Source organism: Podarcis gaigeae (genome assembly GCF_964106915.1).
Source record: "Podarcis gaigeae genome assembly, chromosome: 1".
Lineage (NCBI taxonomy): Eukaryota > Metazoa > Chordata > Lepidosauria > Squamata > Lacertidae > Podarcis > Podarcis gaigeae.
In genome coordinates this window covers 110,371,282-110,394,375 of record NC_139678.1, presented here as the reverse complement: position 1 = coordinate 110,394,375, position 23,094 = coordinate 110,371,282, and the positions used below count along the sequence as shown (strand labels likewise).

Here is a 23,094-nt window from a genome sequence, read left to right as displayed (position 1 = left end):
AGATGCACATGTTGCCCTTAGGAATGAATTTTCTCATGTCAACCAAGCAAAGCCTCTTCAAACTTGATTTTTTCCCTTTTTTTGCCAGATAGATGGTGCACTGAGAGAGATTTATCTTTTTTTTTTGTTACAGAACTGCTTTTCTTTTCAGAGGTTTCCAGGGTGCAATGGAGAGAGCCTGAGTGAAGATGTTAATAATTAGTTACTTGTTAATTAAGTGGCAGATTGTTATGACATCTGTAGGGTTAATATTTCCACTTTTTCTTTCCTCTGGGTATTTGACCTGATTTGAGTGCCCTGTATGCTGAATTAATATTGGTTTTATTCCAGTTGTATGATTAATACCAACTTAAATCATCTCGCCAGACTAATTACATCTCAATACTCTGTGGACAGAAGCTGCTTTGTGAACTTGATGTGAATCCACAGTTTCAGGAGAGGTGTATTTAAAGTTTTAAATGATAAAATGGCCTCTCTTTTGGTATATGTATTAGGCAGAAATGTGGGGGTATGGATTTAAGAAGGCGTCAAGGTGGTGATTACCCTCACGCTAGTGGTGATTTGTACCAGGTGTTGGCCCTCCAGATTTGCTGAGCTCCCATCAGCCCCTGCAAGCATGGTCCATGGCAAGGGATGATGGGAGTTGTGGTTCAGCAACATCTGGAGGGCCAAAGATTCCTCACACTTGCGGTAGTGAATCACTCTGTGCAGAAATACTTACGTGTGCAAGAGTAGCATAAGCAGGCCTTCCTCAGCTGGTAGATCTTGGATGCTATTAAAGGTTGACAGTGTGGGAGGCACTGTTTGCTTCGTAAAAGTTCTTGCGTGTTAAGATCCCAAGACCTCCCTCAATAAATAAAGACACAATTGACACGGAATTTAGTTTAAGGCTATTGGCATAATTTTGACCACAACTTTATTGATTACAGATCATGAGTGGTTTGCTTAGGCATTGGTTCCCGACTAGCTGCACCTGACCTCAGCAGGGCAGCACTGATACCTGGACTCCAGCAGACGTCAATACGGGAAAACATCCTGGGGGAGCATTGGACCAGGTTCAGACTCTAGCTCACCCCAAATGCTCCCAGGGGCTCTAGCGTGGCCCTAACCCCTGGAAGGGGATTGGACAAAAGCAAGGCGAGCCCCTGGATTCCTTTAACGGAATACCCTAGCATTGGTGGGGCAGGCACAGCTTATCCACATCACACCTCCACCACCATTGAACCAGTGCCTATCCGCCAAACCTTACAAAGTTGTGACGATTTGCTGTGCGGCAGGCGAAACCCAAGTGGCACCAGCCAATCAGCCAAATGGGAGAATTCCTACTGGGCCCCCAAGAACAGACGACCCACGACGGCATAGCAAGGTCATAATGAACCCTAAATATAGGGAGGGTGGGCGGGTGATCCGATGCACAAGGCGAAAAGAGGAAACTCAACACAACGTGCAGCGGTATATAAAAGGCCCCTCGGTTAATGTATGAAATGATCCCATTGGCCAGAATTACCCCAGCAACCAAGGGTCCACCAACTGTGTTGTTGTGGCTATCCAATCGCTCCCACTCACAACAGCAGTGAGGTCAGCCTTGATGATCAGACCGCAATGTGTGCTCTCTGGGAGGAGGACACGATTTCCCACACTCCTGCTTCCAGAAAACAAGCCATGGTCTAGTTGTCATTGTATCCAAATGTTGACCCATGACTTGTTTTTTCTCCCAACAAACCATGAGCGGTAACCCAGGACAGATCTAGGCTACAGTTTGTAGTTTGTGTGGAGAGAAACAAACCATGAGCTCAGCTTCAGGGAACATGGGAAACTAGACTCCGGCTTGCTTCATCTGCAGTGCAACAGCAGGAACGGTGGAGAAGAGAAGCATTTAAGTCATAATTCATTTTTAATTATGGCTTAATATGACGTGCATGCCAAATCGTGGTGATACTGTTGGCACTAGATGGCAGAACTGCTACAAGAAGTGTCAAATGTTATATGGGATATGCCTTTGTTGGGTCATCAAATGTTTGATGCCATATGGTCAATAGGCTAGTGTACTATGTACGTCAGCATAAAGATAGAGGAAAGAGGATGCAAGACAGATGTTGCTAGTTAGGTTGTAAAAACTGTTCCTATGCATACTTACTCAACATTGTGCATGGGAATGCAGCATGAATAATTTAAGATGGTACATTTTTCAGTACATTTTTCTAACTCTTGAATCTTTTAATTATTCTTAACAGTGTTTTTTCTGGCTTGTAGTTACCTCATTAAGAGACAATGAGAGCAGGTTGGTTAGTGTTTTTGAGTTGTACCAAATAAACTTTTGCATTTCTTTCCTTTCCTCTCCATGCTTAACTAGTATTTTCTAGATCTCTGTTTAATAAATTAACTACTTTTGATATCCTAACATTCAGCTTTAAAAATCTAGGATATAAAATGTTGTATCTATTTATTGTATTGGACTATTCATAAGTAAGTCCTGTTGAGTTCAGTGGGCCTTATTCCCAGCTAAGTAAGGACAGCATTGCTGTCTTAGTCTAAAATAGTTGCATCTTGATATGATCTGGTTGTTACGGCCTCTTTGCTGTGGTCTGCAAACTTTTACAGCTATGGTGAAAAGGAAGAGAAATTGTGGTTGGTTTCAGTGCTTTTCCTTTTGTAATGAATTCTCACCTTCCCTTTAGTTAATTGCTATTAAAGTTCAGATTTGCATATTATGTTTCCACGTCCTGCATAGGGGACCCTGGGAGTTTTTCTGTCGGAAAATACAAGGTTTAAACATAGTTGTGGATCATACAAGCAAGGTAGGAAAGAGATCCCTGAGCAGCAAACAAGGCTGACCGATGCCCAGAAAACATAAGGGGGTGGATTGGCCTTCAGGCAATTTATGAGATTAGAACTGCTGCCTTTTCAGACTTTGCCCTCTGATCCCTGTGCAGCATGTTATAGCAAAAATATATTATTCAGCGCTGGCATACGGGGAGACCGCATCCCATTGTCTTGGTAAGTGCTCCTATCTCCTGGCAACATCTTGCCACTGATGCCAGGAGACGGAGGACTACGGAAGTGGCCCCTTGCACCGGTGCAAACTTGTGTCAGAAAACGTCTGGGAAATGTGTCTTTCTAAGAAAGGTTTGCTGCTTACATAGAGCAAGGCCCAAGCTTAGGGTCCGGCAGGTGACGCCGAAAATGAACAAAGCCAGGCCTCAAGCCTGACGGGGAGTCAAGTAGACTGCGCCTTCCATCTGAGCATGCGATGTTGGGTCAGTGAGGAGGGAGTAGAACGACACTATGGGCTTTTATTAATTGCTTTGTATTCTGGGAGTCTGTTGTGGTGCTGAAAACTGATTCCCCAGCTGAGCCCTATTTGTGCCACACCTGCTACACGAGAGTCGGCTCAGGCTGCCAAAGACTTTGCCTTTCACTTCCTGAACCGCGGCACCTCCATGCTTTCTGTTGCTTTTCATACACACCTGTCGGTGTGGCGGAAAATCCCCCCTCCCCACACTCACGTATTTCATGCGGAAGGTATTAGTCCGTGAAGGGGGGGGGACACGAGGTTTCTTGGTTCAACTCATTCGTTAGACAGCTCTGAGGTGTTTTTCATATTTTTAATGATAACAGATAGATTTTATCCAGACACACCCAGCGGTTCTGTTCCGTGGCCTGGATTGTATAGCAATTCACAGGCCTTGGGCTGCAGCGAATTCTGATGCGTGGGGATGTTTTGCCCTCCCTGTTGCACCCCACCATCAGTGGGGAGGGAGACATGCTCATTAATTAGGGGAGAGGCTTTTTTTCTTCAGTTATCTACTGAGATGAGCAAAAAGAGAAAAGGGGCATAAAGGTTCTCATTTCTAGACTATAGTCCCTTGCTGCCTTTTTTTCCCTTTTCCCTATTCTGCAAGCTATGCCAGTGAGAAAAGACAGGAGGTTTCTACTGGCAGTCAGCCTGGAAGGCTAATTAACTGGAGGAGGGGCTAGTATTTTTCCAGTACCTCTCCGGAGAGAGCTGCATTTAGTCTATTTTTTTTTTTAATAAAAGAAACCTTATATCAAGTTTGTTTTCCCCATAAAGCTCCTCCTCGCATTTTGCAAACAAGGCTTCATGGCACAGAAGTGAGACCCATAGATGATTATAATTTCCTGAAAAGATTTAAGTAGTAAATTTGAATATGCATTTGATCTTTATTCAGATTTCATACTCGTTAAGAGTACAGTATCTGATGAACAGCTCCTAGTCGTAACTTTGCACTCTGTGTACCAGCTGCTCGTGAGTGTACGTGTGTGTGCCTGATTTGTGCCTATTACAGGAGCACTTTGTCCAAGATGTGCCCATTTAGTTGCAAAGTAGATTTAAAAATAAAATAAAATATGCTCATCATTGGAATGAGTCTTAACAACTTTTTCCAATTGCCGGGCATACTTATTGTCATAGTTTTGGGAACTAGAGCTGTAGGATTGCTGGGGCTGGAGTGGAAATGTTGACGTTCAGAGAGTTAGTTTTGTTTGCCACAACAAATCAAGACAATTTTACTGTGGCATATGCTTTTTTTGTACCATCAGGCACAGGGAATTTAAGAATTGCCTCATGTTTTGCTGAAGTGCACTCTAGTCCGTGGAAGTTTATACTATAATAAATTTGTTTGTCTTTTCAAGCAGATTTCCAGGTAGATGGGCATGTATTTTCTACATGCTAGGGAAAGAGATTTCTCTCTCTGAATACTTAAATAGACATATTGAAGCATGCCAGTTGTTGGTTCCATGGAAGCAGGTTGGCATCCTTTCTAGATGATCTGAAGGAGCACATGCTTAACACACACAAAAAATATAGAATTATTTTTTTGTTTGATGTAGGTATCCTATCCTCCCCAAAGGAGGATAGACGATGACCTAGAACGGACATGTATAAAATACTAGTTTGAAACTGTCTTAAAATGGTAAATACTATGCTGGTTGGGACTGTGATGGGAATCCTAGCAATGACTGCAGGGCCACAGGTTCTCCACCCCTGGGGGAATATAAATAAGGGTTTGTTGCTTACAACCACAAAAGTTTGTTGTTGGGTGAGGGGGGGTGCCCAACTCTTGTGGGGTAGACACAGAATGCATTAGTTAACTCTTTGACACTTTAAATATTATAGTAGAATATAAGTCACTGCCTCCTCTGCGGTATATTGGGCCTGTAGATATGCCTAGAAACATAGTCTATTAGCTGTTTTACCTTAATTTATTTCTCATCTAATGCAAAATAGAGGGACTGTGATCATAATTGCTGAGATGAACTCATCCATTCCTCGCACAATTCTTAGCAAGTGTTTGAACTGCGTGATACTCGGGTAATCATGATGAGTTCATGGTTTTTCTCCTCTTCCCCCATACTTATTATCATGTTAATTCATAGCTTCATTAACATAATTCCTCTCAAAGGTTTACTTGGCCTAGTGCAGGGGTCAGCAAACTTTTTCAGCAGAGGGCCGATCCACTGTCCCTCGGACCTTGTGGGGCCCTGGACTATATTTTTTTTTTGGGGGGGGGAATGAATGAATTTCTGTGCCCCACAAATAACCCAGAGATGCATTTTAAATAAAAGGACACATTCTACTCATGTAAAAACACGCTGATTCCCATACCGTCTGCGGGCCGGATTTAGAAGGCTATAGGGCCAGTTCCGGCCCCCGGGCTTTAGTTTGCCTACCCATGACATAGTGTGTCCATAACTGCTAAGGCACATTAGAACCCTCCCTGTCTTGAAAGTATTATAGGAAGAGTGTAGAAAACCTCTGCTTTTCAACTGCTCTGAGGTTAAAGGCCCTGAAATACACAAGTAGTAACTTAGGACAGTTGGCTCATGCTGGAGTATAACATGACTGGAGTGTGGAGTATGGAATATCAATATTGTTCATCATAAAAAATTATCCCATGGCAATTAAAAAATAAAAATATAAAGTACAATGAGCATATAAAATAACATTAAAACTGCAGCAGCGAAGTATTTTGTTTACTTAGGAAAAGCGTATTTCCAAATGTTGCAGATGGGGTTTTGGGTTTATTTCAGTGCTTTCAAGTCTGAGTTGAAAAGCACTGGGAATGAGGTAGATATTTTGGAGTAGCGAGGCTGAATGCGTTGAAGAGTCAACTATCAAGCTTTACTCCAGGTTTGTTAACCTGAGCTAACAACTCCCAGTGAAGCGTTCCGTATTTCACTGTTTCCCATACAGAGTCATTTGTGGGTCGTGATATTTGCTTGTGTTATTAACACAATCACTTTATTTTTTTTTATCTCAGGATGAGTCAAGAACATCTGGCCTTTTCTGATTCACTCTTTGATATATAAACAGAGGTTGAAGGAGGTTGAAGCTGGTTCACGGGTGATTTTCTTGGATGAACCAGTGCATTAGTGCGAAAGATGTGTGGGACATAGAAGGGAGTGAAGTGGCTTGTTTTTCATCGCAGTATGACATGATGGAGGAAATTCTTCTGTGGGTGTTCAGAGTTTTCAACTTGCCTGTTTCTCCTGACACCTCCTAGCAGTGATGCTCTAACATATCTGCCAGGAAAAAAATACCTCCCCAGATTTTACTGCTCCATTTACTAAGTTCGGTGTTTTGTTTTATATTCTGCCTTTCTTTCATCACAGAACGTCATGTGGGGCTCTGGGCGGTCCATTCAGGCACTGAACAGGCCAAAACATGCTTGGCTTTAGTAGGGGGACTGCACTGTTAGACTTCAGAGCATAGTCTGCTATTCTTTAGTCTATTCTTAACAGCTGCTGTTGCTTTGTATTCACTGCAACCCATTCACTGTATCTTTTAATATTAAACTGTTCAGATGGGTGAAGGAGCATGGTAATTAAAATGAATATTCACAACCTGGCAAAAAACCTACCTGGACTACTGCAGAGTGTATCCAGAGGTAGATAGCTATTAGCTGTGGGCCTCTTGTGGAAGTTCACTGCCTGGCTTTTGGCCAGGCCCGTAGATTGAACTCTTGTTCTAGCTGTTAGTAGCAGATGCTTCCGAACACGTGGGTTTCTGGTCTGCTTCCTCCCTCCCAAAAGCAGTTTTTTCAACATTTAAGAAGATTGACCCTGGCTGATTTTTAAAAGTACAGCTGCCATGTGGGTTGTGAGAGTTGGACGAAGCCAACCTTGAGCCACAGGAGAGATCCAGAACATTCCAGAGGCATAGAAGTTGCTGCTCAAGTTTGTACCAGAGGCTCCGAAGAATAAAGTTGCAAGCCATTCATCATCCCTCCAGTTTATGTTCCTAGAATCATTGCACCCGGATTGGGATCCACCTGGTGATAAAGCTAGGCCTTATGGTCTTCTTCCAGTTTGGCTCTCTGATTTTGAGGTGGATATTGCTTTGTGTTCTATACTTAATCCTCCCTGGTTCCCCTTGACAGTGGGTGTGAGGGTTGAGGCTGGAGCACAGGAATAGTGGGCAGGATTCAACTAACGAGCCCTGTAAGTGGGAACCCTCTGCAAGGACCTCCGCTTGTGCAATGGTGCTTTCTCCTCCTCTCCCTGTGCCCTCCCCCATAATTGGCTCCAGGTGGTGGTGTGAGAAGAGCGCATAGGGGAGGTGAGGTGGCAAGCAACAATGCTTGCACAGACAAAGCATTCGTAAACGGGTGATGTTGAATTTCACCCATTGCCCTAATCGTGCACAAGAAGCAGATTTGCAGACCATATAGCATGCTGCTTTAATACCTTCCACTGCCCCTCTTCCCCGACCCATGGTTTTCCCCCCAGATTTTATTCCCATGTCTCATCTCTTAATGGTACTGTGTTGCAAATGGATGGAAAGGCAAGCCTATAAAACAGATTGCCAAATGTGTGATTTAAACTGAACATCCGGCTTTGCTTGCCCAACCACTAACCAGAGGCTCAGAGTGATAAACTCTTAGCCACTTACGGTGTCTTTCCATCATCCACTTGGAGCGTGCAAAATGCTCAATTCCATGCGTACTTCCCCTCTCTCTTCACAAATGGTAAGTGAATCATTTTCCCGTTGCATCAAAGGTTTACGCACTCCACTGGTAGATTTCAGGGGTGAGAAATCTCCCTGTAGATTGGAGAAAGAATGCTCAGTGGCTTCTGATGCCACCAGATGAAGTATGGAATATTTCTCTGTGTGTATATGTGTTTTGTGTGTGTGTGTGTGTGTGAGAGAGAGAGAGAGAGAGAGAGGGAGAGAGAGAGAAAAGATCTGAAAGGTGTTAATATATCAAAGGCATATGGAAAACCAGGCTTCTGTTTGTTCTGTAAAATACAGATGTACTCCCTTTTCCTTTTTTCTGTTGCTGTGGTTAGCTCTGCAGGCCTCCTCCCGTATTAAAACAGAACACAACATAATTTTTTTTTTTTACTCTGATGTTATATTTTGTGTGTTTGTGCCAAGGAGTAAGGACTTCTTTCTTTTCATCTCTTACGGAATTGTTACAACTTTATCTGCGTTCTCATCCTCCTCACCTAAAGCGGAGGAAGACAGTGACTCAGCAGGCAACTAATAATATAATGGAGTTGCTTATTAAAGGAGCTCTCAAGCCTTAGTGCATGCCTCAGAAGCAGTAAGACATGGGCTGTTCTTTTCCTATCACACTCCTCTTTCAGCTGATGTGTAGGGGGACAAAGTTGAGCACAAGAGGAGTGTTTGAAGGAACTGGTCTCAGCTCCTTATCTCTTACTCCCAAAATGGCTCATTGTCACTATGACAGTGATGGCATCTGTGTCTCTGTAACTCTTCCCACTGGTCAAAGGTGGGAAGAGGCATTTCAGGTTCTCCTTTGAACCCACATACTTCTTCTGTAATTTTTAAAAAATGGAACTTGGAAGAAAATCTCTTAATGATCTCTCTCAGCTGCTTAACCTCAGGCCAGGCTCATTCTGTTTTTTTCCTCAGTTTCAACACACTGCGCATTGCTGCAGGCAGTGGTGTAGGTTTTCCGGAAAAGTTTTCATTGTGCAAGTTTCAGTTTATAGGATATTCTCTAGAGTGGGGCTGTCCCGAGACACTATGGCACCTGAGGCGAATCACAGAATGGTGCCCCCCCGAGGGGGGGTAGAGCTACATTAGGAAGAAGGATGGGGGAATAAAGATCTACATTAGGAACAAAGAGGGGGATCCAGTTAACCTTACCCAACAATTGAAGTGGCAATCAAAGTATGTTTTTTTGGGGGGTGGAATTGGTGAGAAAGGTTGGTGCAGAGCCCAGGAGACCCCAGACGGCAACCTCTGCATTTCCTCCCTAGAGGTGGGAGGAGACCTATTGGCCAAGATGCTGCTGTAAATATGGCATTAGAGGGGCTGCCGTGGAAGTGGCAGATCCAGCATCCTAAGAGCACCACCACGGCGGCAGCAGTGGGCAGTGCATTGCTTGGGAGGCCAGATCTGCCCCTGTGGATCCTGCCACCTGAGGCGGTCACCTTACCTTGTTATACACCAGGGGTGTAAGCGAACAGGCAATATGGAACACCCCTGCTCTGCTGAAATGAACGACCTTGAATATGTAATCTTTTGCAACCTTCCCGAGATCTTCAGGTGAAGGGCAATATAAATATAAATACAGTGGTACCTCTGGTTAAGAACTTAATTAGTTCCGGAGGTCCGTTCTTAACCTGAAACTGTTCTTAACCTGAAGTATGGTACTTTAGCTAATGGGGCCTCCCGCTACTGCCGCTGCGCAATTTCTGTTCTCATCCTGAAGCAAAGTTCTTAACTCGAGGTACTATTTCTGGGTTAGCGGAGTCTGTAACCTGAACCGTCTGTAACCCAAGGTACCACTTTACAGTATAAAGAATAGAATAGAATAGAATATGTACTCTCTTGTGGCACAGCAGCGATTCCATGTTACAGTGCAGCCTGCAGTAGACAATGTCCGGCCTTACCTGCAATTCAATTGTCTTTTTAAATTTCCTGTTTGACTGAGGAAGGCGGCCAGATCGAAAGAGTGAACAACAAGAGATATCACTAGAGTGAACCAGCAGGCCGAGATGAGCTTGAAACAAGCTGTGGCTGTGTTTTTGTTTTCTAACCCCCCCTCCCCAAAAATTGATAAAGCAGCCTATTTAGGATTTCCATCACCCTGCCTCTCCATAAGAGCAGTAACAAATGGTCTTTGTGTGCTTTAGAACTGAAAGAACAGAATGTGACGGAATCCGAGCACCGAGCTCTCCCTGCTTTTTGGAACTTCAAAGCTGCGTGTGTCTGGCGGCGGCGGATGGTTTGCAGTGCCTGTGACTTCTAGGTTCAGCGAAAGCTTTGGCTGCGTGGCCACTTAACATGCAGTGTTAGGGTCTGTTGAGGACGGTGTGCCTTAGCTTCTGTTGACACATGTTTTAAGTGCAGACATTTTCACCACTAGAAGGGCCATGTTTGGCGAACTCTTGCGGGTGGGGAGAGGAGAATATCCCAGGATTTTTCTTGGCTCTGCTAGCTAGAGTACAGATACACATTCTCTCTTCCAGTCAGGGGCATTCTGAAGAGAGATCCATTTTTCTCGAAAGGAGAGGAACAAGGAGGACTCATCTTTAAACGGCTCTCTTCAGTGAATAGCACACAGTGTTGGGGGAACATTAACAGATGGGTATGTCTGGTAGTTGTCACCTAGCTGTGCTCATCGACTTATGAAGTTGGCTTATGCTAAGGCGGCGTTCACACTGCTGTTTATTTAGTTTCCCTGACATTTCCCTGTTGCTTTGCACATTATATTTGAGCTTTCGCACAGTGTAAAAGCCACTTCCAGAAAAGCTAATGGAATAGAACGTAGAACAAGTTTAGCACTCATTTCTGTGCTGTTGGATTCCTGGGGAAAAAAATCACTTTGCCACTTCCACAACCTAGCTCACGGTTTCCCAAACTTGGGTCTCCAGCTGTTTTTGGACTACAATTCCCAGCATCCCTGACTGCTGGTTCTGCTAGCTAGGGATGATGGGAGTTGTAGTGCAACAACAGCTGGCGACCCAAGTTTAGGAAACCCTGCTCTAACGCGATGAACTCCACATGTGAATACAGCCCAAGTCTAAGCTATTGGTCTTTCAGTTGCTCCCAATGTTGCCTATCCCAGTTGGCAGCTATTCTCCAGGTTCTCAACACAGTGTGAGTTGTGTGCACAAACTGCCACATCAGTTGTGCACAAGCCTTTGTGTGTGTTTGTGTATGAGAGTGGGTGCAGACAAGATGTAGCGCAGGTAAGAGGTGCATGGGTATTAGTTTAGTTTCCAGACTGGTGTAAATGCATGGCAAACCATAAAAGCAACTGTGGCCGAAGACAGGGTGAGGACCTGTAGGGCATCAGATGTTACAGGACTACAGTTCCCATCATCCCTGCCTTTTGGTCATGTTGGCTGGGGTTGATAGGAGTTGGAGTCCAGCCACGTCTTCAGTTCTGCAGGTTCTCCATGCCTGGCCTAAGAGAATTTCTTTTGCTAAGAGCATGGCTCGTCTTGTGGCCACCAAAGGGGAAGTGAGAGGGAAAGAAAGGCAAGAAAGGGAAAGGATCTAGGAAGAAGAAACCACCACCACTGCCATCCCACCCCCCGATTGCAAATTCCCAACTTGTTTTCAGAAGCGTTTTCTTTGAGGGCGACTGTAAATGCTGATAGCTGCATAATACAATTAAGCAGAGGAATTGTTGACATCGATTATACTACAAAATCAAAAACAGGGAGCTAGCCTGTTGTCATAAGAGCCCAGTTTACTTTGTAGCTCCCTGCAGTTTTTGGACTGCTTGAATCCATCTGGATTACTTTGATGGAACATGCAGCCCCCCAGTCTGGCCAATTTCAGTTCCTCTTTCTTTCGCAGATTGAATGTGGGCATGTCCAGTCTTTCCACAGCTGCTGGTCTGCACCCTGGTGCCTTGTCTGCACAGCCGTGGTATTTTATTACAATTTGCACACCACACAGCCCTCTCTTCTGCCTGAAATGCCAGGAGTGGTTGGGTGGATTGTCTACGAAGAGTCAGCTGGCAAGGAGAAATGGTGTGCTCCTGATACCAAGAAGTAGTCTGTTTTGGGGTCTGTATGTGAAATGGATCCATGTATCTTGCTTCCCACTCTGTTCCTTCCCCAATCTGGTGCCACCCTGTTGTGTTGTATGACCGCCATGCTGCCTAGGGCTGATGAGAGTCTTAGCCTGAAATATCTGGAGTTCACCAGACTGGGGAAACCTGTGCTAGACTTCTTGCTACTTAATCGTGTAGGCAAAGCGGGGAAAGCAAATACTGTATGCAGGATGTTTACTTCTTAAGCGAAACAAAGATACTAAAGCGGACCTTCTGCCAGGATCACTGCAAGACAAACTTCAGTTGTATAAGAGTGTTCTGGTCTGTACTCGTTTGGCTGTACTGCAGAAATGGGCTAGGCAATGCTTCTCGTTTGTCAGCCTAACCCGAGGAAAAGGGTTTGGTGTGGTGAGGCAGAAATCGTAAGTTCCAGGTAAAAGAAAATGGCTGATTGGGGATGCATTTGCAAACAAAGGTGATTAGTGTTATGGTACTTCAGTCAAGACTGTGCAGCCGTATTCTTTCCATAAAATTCAAAATAAGTGAAGTGTTTGCCAGTCACTTTAGTGCCTTGGCATTCATTAGCCAGGTGGAATTATGTTCTTTATTACTACTTAACCCAGCAGTTTTGGTATAATACGGCCTGCCTAGGATGTGGGAGTTCTGGGAAACTTTTTGTGTGTGTGTGTGTGTGGGGGGGGAATTCCACTGCTCTAAGTAGCTTGAGATCTGATACAGTATATTCAATCTATGTTGAGTAAATTAAAACAAAAATGCTGACAAATTTCAATTTTCCAGTAATTTTCAGAAGTACCGGTAGTTGAACCTGAAATAGTTGATCAAGGAAAATCAGCAAATCACTTGGGCGGCAATCCTATACATTCACCTGGCAGTAATTACCACACAAACTCATGGGAACATACTTTTGAATAGACTCGCATAGGGTCGCTTTGGATTGCACTGCTAATGTGGCTTAATTCTTTATCTTCAAGCAAATTCAAAGCTTTACCTGGAAGTTCTGTTTTCATTGGAATGCGACTCTGCTAAGAGAAGAAAAACAAGCCAACTTGGCTTCTTGGTTTTAAACCAGAATCTCCAGTTTGTACATGATGAAAAACCAAGAATCTGAGAAACCAAGAAAATTCTACTGAAGGTCTTCTCCTGGTTGCGTAAGAGACAAAAATGTGTGAATTACAGGCCTTACTTGGGACTCCTTCCTGCACATGCACTTAGCACTAAACCATGGTTTAGCCTTACTTGAGGTCCCGCCCATACCTTCCTAGTTAATTTTAGGAAATGCCAGTTTTCCAAAGGAAAACATGGGTGCAGGAAATTTTCCAGCTGACAGTGCTGCCTGTGAGATTTCGTTTCTTGGAAGTAAGAAGGTTAGATGTTTTCAGAAATATCCCTGAAAGGCAAATGCCCTCACAGACATTAGCATAGTTTCAACCCTACACAGTTTCTGCTCGGTGAGAATAGTCTTACACTTCATTAAGTACACACTTCTTAGATGCTTTGATTACAAATTTATGCCTCAAATTGGCTTTTACTAGGTGGGAGAGAATTGTGCTAGCTTATATTGAATCTCTCTTCCCTGCCTCCCCCCTTTAGCACTTTCCCTTTTAATGTGTTTTGGTTTGACTATTTCATTGCCAAGATGCAAAATAAACCCATACAAATTCCTATTTCAACATCCTTCAAACACCCCCCCCCCCCCCGCGGAGCTCTTATTTAATCTCACAAGAAAAGGGGAAATTGGAATGTATGGTTTTAGCAAAGCAAGGGGAGAATGTCCAGGTTCTCCTTTTTGGCTGCAGTTTGTTCTGAGATGTCTAGCATCAGAAATGTGTGCAGTGCAAATGTCAAAATGATGTGATTAATTCTAAGACTGTTGTCAACTCTCCACTGCGGTTTATTCATCCCTCGCCTGGGGTGTTTTTTGTTCAGTTGTGTGCAATGTGGTTCGTAATCAAAGGTGGGGCAGGTGACATGCTCATTTACATTGAGAGGACATAACACCTTCAGTGTAAGCTGGCAAGAGAGCTCTTTACTCCTCTAACAAGGATCTGGAAAATGTAAAAGTTAGAATAAGAAGCTGAGGTGAGGGGAGGCCTTTGCTTTAATTCTCTTGTTCGGAATTCTTTATATAGATATAAATTAAATTTGGTGTGTTTGTTTGGGAATCAATGCAGTTTTACATTAGAAGTTGAACATAAGCTCCCTGCCCTTCAGTTTAAAGGATAACCCAAGAAAAGATGCATTAGAATGGAACAGTAAGTGACAGGTTTGATCGGTGGGAAGAAGCCTTGACCTTATGAACTTGCTGATCACTTTCCATGATTAGGGAATTCCAATCCCGTTTTAGCAGTAAACCATTGTATGCTGTTCTGCCCAAGTTCAACCGTGGTTTGCAATCCAGGATTGCAGATCTACCATGGTTTTTAGCAAACCATTGTTTACCAGGTTCAGATAGAATAATAACAGTATTGTTTGCTGCTAAACCAGGATTTCATAGTTTCTCACTGAAAGCAAGGTGAAGACGAGGAAGGAGCTCATAAATCCCATGCTAATTGGGGCTCACTGTTGTAATGCTAAAAATGGTATGTGTGTGTATATGTAGATATATGTGTGTGTGTGTGTGTGTGTGTGTATAAATATATATATATGTATGTATGTTTGTATGTATGTATGTATGTATAAATATGTGTTATGTATGTGTATATCTATATCTATCTATCTATCTACCTACCTACCTACCTACTATCTAGCTCCCCGCATATTATAACACAATAGTTGGGAGTTTTCTTTAACTCTGTATTTTTAGAAAGCTAAACAGCCAAGGAATTGACAGGTAGTGAGGACAAAACAGGGCAGGTGAGAACTGCCTGTGCTTCCTTGAGGTCTTCACAAGGACACCGCAGGATTAAAAATGAAATAAGTAAAACTAAGTAGATCTGTTGTATTGCAGCTGTGGGGCCTGAGGCTGCATCAGTAGCTCGCTGTAAGGCCACCTAGTGGGTTTATGGCCGAGATTACTTAAATCAGGAGCTCCAAGCTTTCTCACCCATAGCTGCTCTGCTACAGCAGCTCTTGCCAGTTTGCTTCAGTTGTTATTGCATAATACCAGTTGTTTAGCTAAAACGTAGTTGGAGTCCATTCTTGGAAGATTAAAGTTGTTATTCAAAGGAAGCCCCTCCTGGCCATTTAATTCAGTAAATGGATTTTGAGGCCTAGCAGCTTTTGTCTTCCTTTGGCCTGGTGCGCACTAAGCATCATCTCAGTTTACAGCCCCCCTCCCCCGCCCACCAAATTCTCTCGGTCTCTTTGGATCATTGCTCAGCTTGACTTGTTCGCGATTGGCAGTTGTTTGCGTTGCTTTGAAACAATTAGCAGAATGGTGAATTCCTAGGTCTGTGTGCTCTTGTGAGAAATGAATACCCGGTTTCCAGCCATGCTTCTTAGACATTTATAGGCACTGACAGCAGCAGATTTCATTGTGGCAGGCCTTGCGCTGTGGCTGAGAGGAAAAGTTAATGAATTAATGTGAAAATTATATCCTATCCTATCCTGTCGCAATCCTCTTTCACCGAATTGGTTGAGCAGCGTAATTTGCTCAGTACCTTTTGTGAAAACCCAAGTTTTCTTCCATGGCAGAAGAATAAATCTCTTCTCATTTTACAGTGGCTTGGATAACAAAATTGCTCAGTTACTCTGGTGTCAGACCAGCATAGGTTGCCAGGTTAGAAAACCACATCCCCCTCCTTTAAAAAAAGAAGAAAGCTGCAGGGTATTTATTATAAAGAGAGTCATTTTTGTTCTACATCTGCAAAGATCATTAACTTTCACAAACATTTTCTGCTAACCTGGATCGTTTTCCTGTCCCCTCCTATATAATGGTGGTTTTCAAAATACGTTTTGGTGAATGGCAAGCTCCTCCTTTTGGAACAGGTCAGAATGTGTGAGGGTAGGAATGCAAACATTAAGCTACAATCAGGTCTCTCTCTGGTACTTTAAATTGGCTGTATAATTGCAGTCTAGGCTCTGCTAACACACTCTATAGGTTGACCAAGTAGATGAAGCTGACATGGTAAAGTCTCTGTGCGATGACATCTTAACTTGTGTGTGTATGTGTCCCGTCAAATTCTTTGAATTATTTCTCTGATAGAGAAAGCCGAACTGTGACAAACAGTTTGCAAGATAGAAAGCACCTTTAGTTGCCTGGAACTCTTTTTTTTCATAGAATTCTGATCTAGCTGAATTTTGGATGCTCTTTCCACCCTATTAATATTAAATCAGCCTCAGTTCTCTTGTGGGGGAAGGTAGCCAGCTGATGCAGGTAAATGAGAAGCCGTTTGTGTGCCTCTTTCGCAGCGCCGTTGTATCCTTTTACATCTGGAGAGTATCTTCTGCAAATGCCTCGGGGATTGCACATTCTCTCTGCCAATGGATCATATGTTCTCCTGTCAATGCTACCTTCAGTTAGCCGGAAAGGAATACAGGGAGCGACTGCAGAAGTTGTCTGCAAAATAGGAACACTGTGGTGTGTGGCTGGTTTTAAAAGTCCGTGCCTACTTCCTTGTCAAGCAAAGTAGCACCAGACATTTTTGCTGACGGGTGGCGCTGTGGGTTAAACCACAGAGCCTAGGACTTGCCGATCAGAAGGTCGGCGGTTTGAATCCCCGCGACAGGGTGAGCTCCCGTTGCTCGGTCCCTGCTCCTGCCAACCTAGCAATTCGAAAGCCTGTCAAAGTGCAAGTAGATAAATAGGTACCGCTCCGGCTGGAAGGTAAACGCCGTTTCCGGGCGCTGCTTTGGTTCACCAGAAATGGCTTGGTCATGCCAGCCACATGACCTGGAAGCTGTACGCCGGCTCCCTCGGCCAATAAAGCGAGATGAGCGCCGCAACCCCAGAGTCGGTCACGACTGGACCTAATGGTCAGGGGTCCCTTTACCTTTACGGTGGTTAAAGTACATCCTGGTACCGATTGCAGTACATCCTAACCCTGAAAGGTAGCAAGTTAACTTGTGTGTTCCTTGCACATGGGTAGTGTTGACGGTCAGTCCTTAGTCCCGTCAGAGAGTTACAATTCCCAGAGTTCCCTGCAAAGAGGGATTGATTGTTAACCTACTCTGGGAATAATGGCCGCACCTGTAGCAAACCGCAGCACACAAAATTATTTGGAGGAAGCCGTGACTGTTTAAAGAATGTACCGTATTTTTCTGGGTATAACACGCCCCTGTGTATAAGACTCCCCCTATTTTGGGGGACTCAAAATTAAGAAAATGGGAGGAGATTGCCCCCATGTATAAGACTACCCCCCCTTTTTAACATCATTTTTTAGTCTTATACACGGAAAAGTACTGTATGTTGCTGCTTTAAATGTCCAGTTTAGTTGCGGCTTAGATGGAGAGCTGCTGGAGCCCAGAGGTGATGATTTCACATAATCCCTGGTGTTTTCTGTTGGAGTTCATTGACACCTTCAGCTTTCAGCAGTGAAATGTAGAGGGCTAAAGTGATGTGCAAGCATGCATGACGCAGCTTGGGGGACTAAGTGCAGTGAGTGCGTATTTGTATCTGAAAGTTCATGTTTCGTGTTCTAGAGAAAGAATCTGAGAAGAAGATAAATTGGCCTTACTATTACTTTGAAGCAAAAAGTTTGTGTAACAAGTTCAACTTGACAGCTGACACCTCAATAGCCTTAAGGACCAAATTATAGGTTACAAATAAAACACTTATATAAAGTGTGTGTGTGTGTGTAAAATAGAAATGTGAGCTGCTCATGAGAATTTGACTGTAGGGACCAGTGGTTGGTGGGGAAAGTTGAAGGTTCCCCCCTCCCCCAACTGGTTACTCCAGCTAAATTTACAGTTGCTATTAATTAAAAAAAAACGTTGGAAGTTATAAGTGCGTCACTTGTGACAATCTAGTTTTAGAAGATGATGTGTTTGCCTCTTCAAAAAAATAATAAAAAAAATTCTCCCATCACTTGTTAAAATGATGCATATTGGCAAAGAGATTAACTTCTGTTGTGCTCAAAACCTTCCCAGGTCTCTTCCTCCTTCTGACTTTAGCTCTTGGAAACGTTCTCAAAATAAACTCTCTGAGCTCTCCAAGTGGACAGGAGCAACTTCTACTGGCACATTTTAAGAAGATGAGCAAAACCCACCTTGAAAAAGCTGGGAAAGGCTCTCTTTTCTCCCCAAATAACCTCTCCTTCAGACTAAATGGACTGAGTCATCATCAAATTCATTTTTTTTTACACTATACCTCTACAGTATTGCATTACTGGAGTTCTGCAAAGAAATGCTGCCTCTTAGTAGTAATACTCACGAGAGGGAAGCCTAATTTTGGCCCTGGCGGTGTAAACTTCACACTTGCCTTTCTACCATCCTGTTCTGATTTACAGGGGACAAGATGTCTGGTGCATAGATGATTTTCCTCTTTTAGACTGTCTGTGCAGTTGCACCCTCAGATCACTGTGATACATTAAAGGGCTCGTGTTTTTAAAGGCCTAAAACTCAAGTTATTAGAATTATGGTTTGCTCAGCCACATATTTTTAAACGGCTAGGGCAGTTTTTGACACCAATTTGGGCCTCATCCCGAATGGTTTACCCCTTAAACTTTATACCAGCCTTCCTTAAAACCCACTTCTTTGTAATTTTATTGTTGGTATGATTATGCGGCTGGATTAAAAAAAACAACCCATTTCCCCCCCACTGCTACTTCAGCCTATATTTCTCACTAGGTTTTGGGAGACAGGAATACTGGTTTTTGGGATTGCATTCTATGCTGTAAAGATCTAATGCTTAAGCTGGTTCAAGCTGTGTTAATGATGGTCATGTAGGGACCACCATTTAAGAAAAGAGAGAGAGAGGGAGGGAGCTGGTGAGTTCTCCTAGTTTTGGGTCGTCTTGGTAATCTGCATCATTTTAGTTAGTGGCAAGGAAGGTTTTTTTAAGCACATGGTGGGTTCTAATGTCAAAAACTAAAAAAGGTTTGTGTGTGTGTGTCCACTTGTTTGAAGGGTAAGCCAAGAACAAAGGATAGTCTTGCTGATTGCTAGGCTGAAATTGTATAGACATGTTCTCTTCCAGGAACTTCCGTGTGAAGTGAGACTTAAATGACAGAGGCTTATGAGGCTTTCTTAACAATAACCTATTGTGGGCTATTGTTTGTATAATGATCCAATGAGTTGCCGTTTCTGATGGTGTGCCAGGGGCAATTCCTTTGTACCTTCCAAGGTGGAATATGTGGTAGTTTGGTCTTTTGCTGCACCTGCACGATTGCTCCCCTCCCCAGCTCTCCATTCCTAAGTTCAGCAGCTTAGAGTATGGTATTCCTCGGGCAAGTATATCATCTGTGTTCTACACCAGTGGAGCTGCTCATAAAAATAAAATTAGGGGTGTGTGTGCATATCGGCACACTTGCCACATGCCACTTAGAATTTTCCCACCTGTTAAAACTGTCTTCTAGGGAATGGATTTCCTCTTTTCCCTGTGACAGGCCATCTCACTTCTCCCTGCCTCTTTCCCAGCAAGAGTGCAGGTATGTTCCTCACTTATGCAACTTTTAATCTATCCTCCCCATTGGGGTTCTGAGACCATTGTGGAACTGCTGGTTCTGGGAACTGGCTCAGCGGGCCCTTTAGCTCAGTTGGTAAAGTATTAGACTCTTAAACTCAGAGTCGTGGGTTCAAAGCCCCCATTGGGCAGAAGATTCATGCATTGCAGCAGGTTGGAGTAGATCGCCCTTCTAGTACCTTCCAGTTGTGCGATTCAAAGGTTCTTCTGCCTTTTGAAGCATCAGCCTAGTCTTGCAGGATGTTGCTGAAACCGATATGCTGATACAAGTTTTCTGTTATTTTCTTATAAAGTTTTGTGGTTTCCTTCCACTTCCCACACACTGCTTGTACGTTTATGCAGTTTGCTCCTTTCTTACACACATCACAGTAAATGTACAAGAAAAAACGTGTTAAGTAAGGAGGAGATACTGGAGACCAGGCTGGTGGTCACTTCCTTGTTTGATTTCCAGTAGTCCCTCTTTCTACCCCCCCACCCCAAGTCTTTCCCCCCTAATTTTAGTTGTTGCTCAAAAGCCATGAGTCTATGCCACATGGATGTAAGTATGCAGTAGTACAAAGTGAGCATTTCATACAAGGCAAAAATTAGTCAAGTAATGAAGAGTTGAGACAATGCTTAAAAACATTAAGACCAACAACAACAAGATAATATATTAGTAGCAGGCAGCAGTCTAGGGAGGTGGTTAGACCCTAAAGGAGGATAAGGAGATTGCAGTGGTGCTGAATGAATTCTTTGCATCTGTCTTCACAGCAAAATATATAGGGCAGATCCCAGTGCCCAAACTAAACTTTTCAGGAGGTGAGTCTGGGGAACTCAGGATTTGTGAATGGATAAGCTGTGAGAATATCTTTATATTGCCATTGGTGTATAAGCTCATACCTAGAAAGAACATTAAGTGGAACAATAAACAGCAGTGAATCTTAAGAACTAAGGGTGAATAAAGAGAACCAATTTGCCACATGATTAAATTGTCACAATTAATTTATTAAACGTGTTCTGAAGCCCCCTAATATAGGCAGCCACGGCTGTTACTGTTTCCACAAGCTATTTAGTGATGATATTCTATTTCTCCATGCATTGCTTCCATGTTTTGGCACCACTTCCTGATTCTTTGTTTCTGAAGCTAAACTGGCTCATTGCTGCCTTCTAATAGTATGGCAACTTGCACTGAAAGTGAAGTTTGTAAAGTACAACTGTATTAGTTTAAAATATTTAACGTCCTGACGAAGTAGTTGTATGTGTGTGCATTTGGGTTGTTATTTATAAAACCATGCCATGTACTGGTTTTGTGCCTTTATCTGCTTTGATCGCCAGTGGCAAGTTTGCAACAAGTGGACAGTGTGCTGTACCCTTCAGAAGCTTTAGCTGGCGTGGTTGGCTTTGTACCACCAAAATGCCAAGCCAAGATCCTCCACTGTTCTGAGTATTATATTAATGAAGAAGAAGAAGAAGAGTTTGGATTTGATATCCCGCTTTATCACTACCTGAAGGAGTCTCAAAGCGGCTAACATTCTCCTTTCCCTTCCTCCCCCACAACAAACACTCTGTGAGGTGAGTGGGGCTGAGAGACTTCAGAGAAGTGTGACTAGCCCAAGGTCACCCAGCAGCTGCGGGGAAGTGAACCGGGTTCACCAGATTACAAGTCTACTGCTCTTAACCACTACACCACACTGGCTCTTGAATGAAGATTAGAAGAACAAGGCAAGGAAACTTGTGTGCTCTTGGGTTGCTACTTTGTCTGATTATGTACTGCAGGAAGAATTACTATATTGGGATAAATCAACGTTCATTTATTTCATTTAGGGATATTGATGTTTCAGATGAGGTCAATATTGCCTCCACCCCTACCCTGTAGAACAGAGCTTTCCAAACTGTGTGTCGCAACACATTAATGTGTTGGCTGTAATGTGTGTAGGTATGTTGTATGAACGCTTCCTGTACCCCTCCCGGGGGCTGGAAAAAGGTTAGTTTAACCTCTGAATTACTGAGCTGCAAAATGATGCATGTCTAAAAATTGTGTCATCAGCATGAAAAGCTTGGCAAACTCTGCTGCAGAACCTAAGTCCCTCTGAGTTATACTAGTATAACTCTTCCTCAACACAGCCAGTACTTCATTCCTGCCCTTGACATAGTTGCTACCATTCCTTCCTGCATGTGCCCCTTTTAAGGATTAATGCCTAACCCATAATCCATTGTTTAGAAAAAAGGAAGAAAACGAGAGGACAGGGAATGAAATCCATTTGTGTTGGCAGGCAAGGAAGATCTGTCTCCTATGAAGACAAGGCAGCAGTAACTATTGATGCAAGTTTCCCCAATAAAACAAAAGGGCAAGGGAATCGCCACCACTGCATCATCAAGAGTCACTCTCCTAGCTGTAATTACACAGCCGAAATGATAAGGAAGGGATGTTCATAAGCAATAGGTGTTTTGCCTAAATTTGATAGCCTCAAACTGCACACGGTGGTTCACAAAGTTGCAAACTTACATATGGTCCTGGTCCATTTGCATTTTGAGCCACTCCAGTGATAGCTGTGCCCCTCTATCCTTTGATTTGGGAGTGTGCTCTTATTTCGGTGAGTACAGTTGTACCTTGGTCGTTCCAGAAGTCCATTTGACAACCAAGGCTCAGCTTCCAGTTGGCTGCAGGAATTTCCTGCGCGCGATCGAAAGTTGCGGAAGCCTGTTGGACGTTTGGATTCCAAAGAACGTTTGCAAACCGGAACACTCACTCTCCGGTTTGCAGCATTCAGGAGCCAAAAAGTCCAAGTGCCAAGGCATTTGGGATCCAAGGCACGACTGTATATCGCCCTGCCGAGATCCTTATTTTTGTGGGTCTTCTTCCTTGCCTGTTATATGTTTGTCCCCTAAGAGGACCAAGTGTTGCCAGCAGGACGATCCTGGTGTCTTAACATTTCCAAATTTATAATGCTAGCATCAGAAATATTTTATTGCGAATATGAACATAAGAAGAGCCCTGCTGGATCAGTGGCCCATCTAGTCCAGCAACCTGTTCTCACAGCAGCCAATTAGATACTTATGGGATGTCTGCAAAGCAAGGGCTTTGGGCAAGTGGCATTCAGAAGCAAACTTTCTCCAACAGTGGAGCCTTTGCTCCAGCAGTTTAATTTACATTGAAGTAAATTAATACCAGCGGGACTTCGGCAGCTAGGAGTTAGCACTGGGATCTACGAGGTATTCATAGCTGGGTGTCTGCAGTAAATTTTCTCCAGTATGCGAGCGGGGTGCGCTCTTGAGTGTGTTTGCCCATTTGCACTTTAATGGGTTTTTAAAAAAGAAAGAAAACAAAAAAGATCACAGGGTGAAAAAGGGTACAACCCACTGGAGTGTGTATCAAAGCACTTGTTGCTACGTTGTGGTGTCGGTTTTTGTCTGTGTATCTTGGTAATATAATTGAGTGGATATGCTGAGCTACATGCTTTGTCTTCAAAGCGTGGCAGGGCGAAAATTGCATACAAAACATCCTACTTCTAAATAACTAAGCAAACATCA

At 43.5% G+C, this 23,094-nt stretch overlaps 1 protein-coding gene across 8 annotated transcripts in view; it reads left to right on the top strand.

Moving 5' to 3' along the window:
* The window catches only part of STK39 (serine/threonine kinase 39), a 108,460-nt gene that overhangs the window by 20,375 nt on the left and 64,991 nt on the right, over positions 1-23,094 (top strand). The window contains exon 1 of one of the 8 annotated variants that reach the window (XM_083709583.1): positions 3,063-3,126. The exons of 4 other annotated variants lie outside the window; for them this stretch is intronic. In XM_083709583.1, the coding sequence (XP_083565709.1) occupies positions 3,108-3,126 (19 nt within the window). In that variant the 5' untranslated portion in view covers positions 3,063-3,107. Of the gene's footprint in view, positions 1-3,062; positions 3,127-3,235; positions 3,258-12,354; positions 12,436-14,550; positions 14,603-23,094 lie in introns of those variants that run through there. 3 more of the 8 variants (XM_083709584.1, XM_083709587.1, XM_083709582.1) reach the window with 3 other exon arrangements.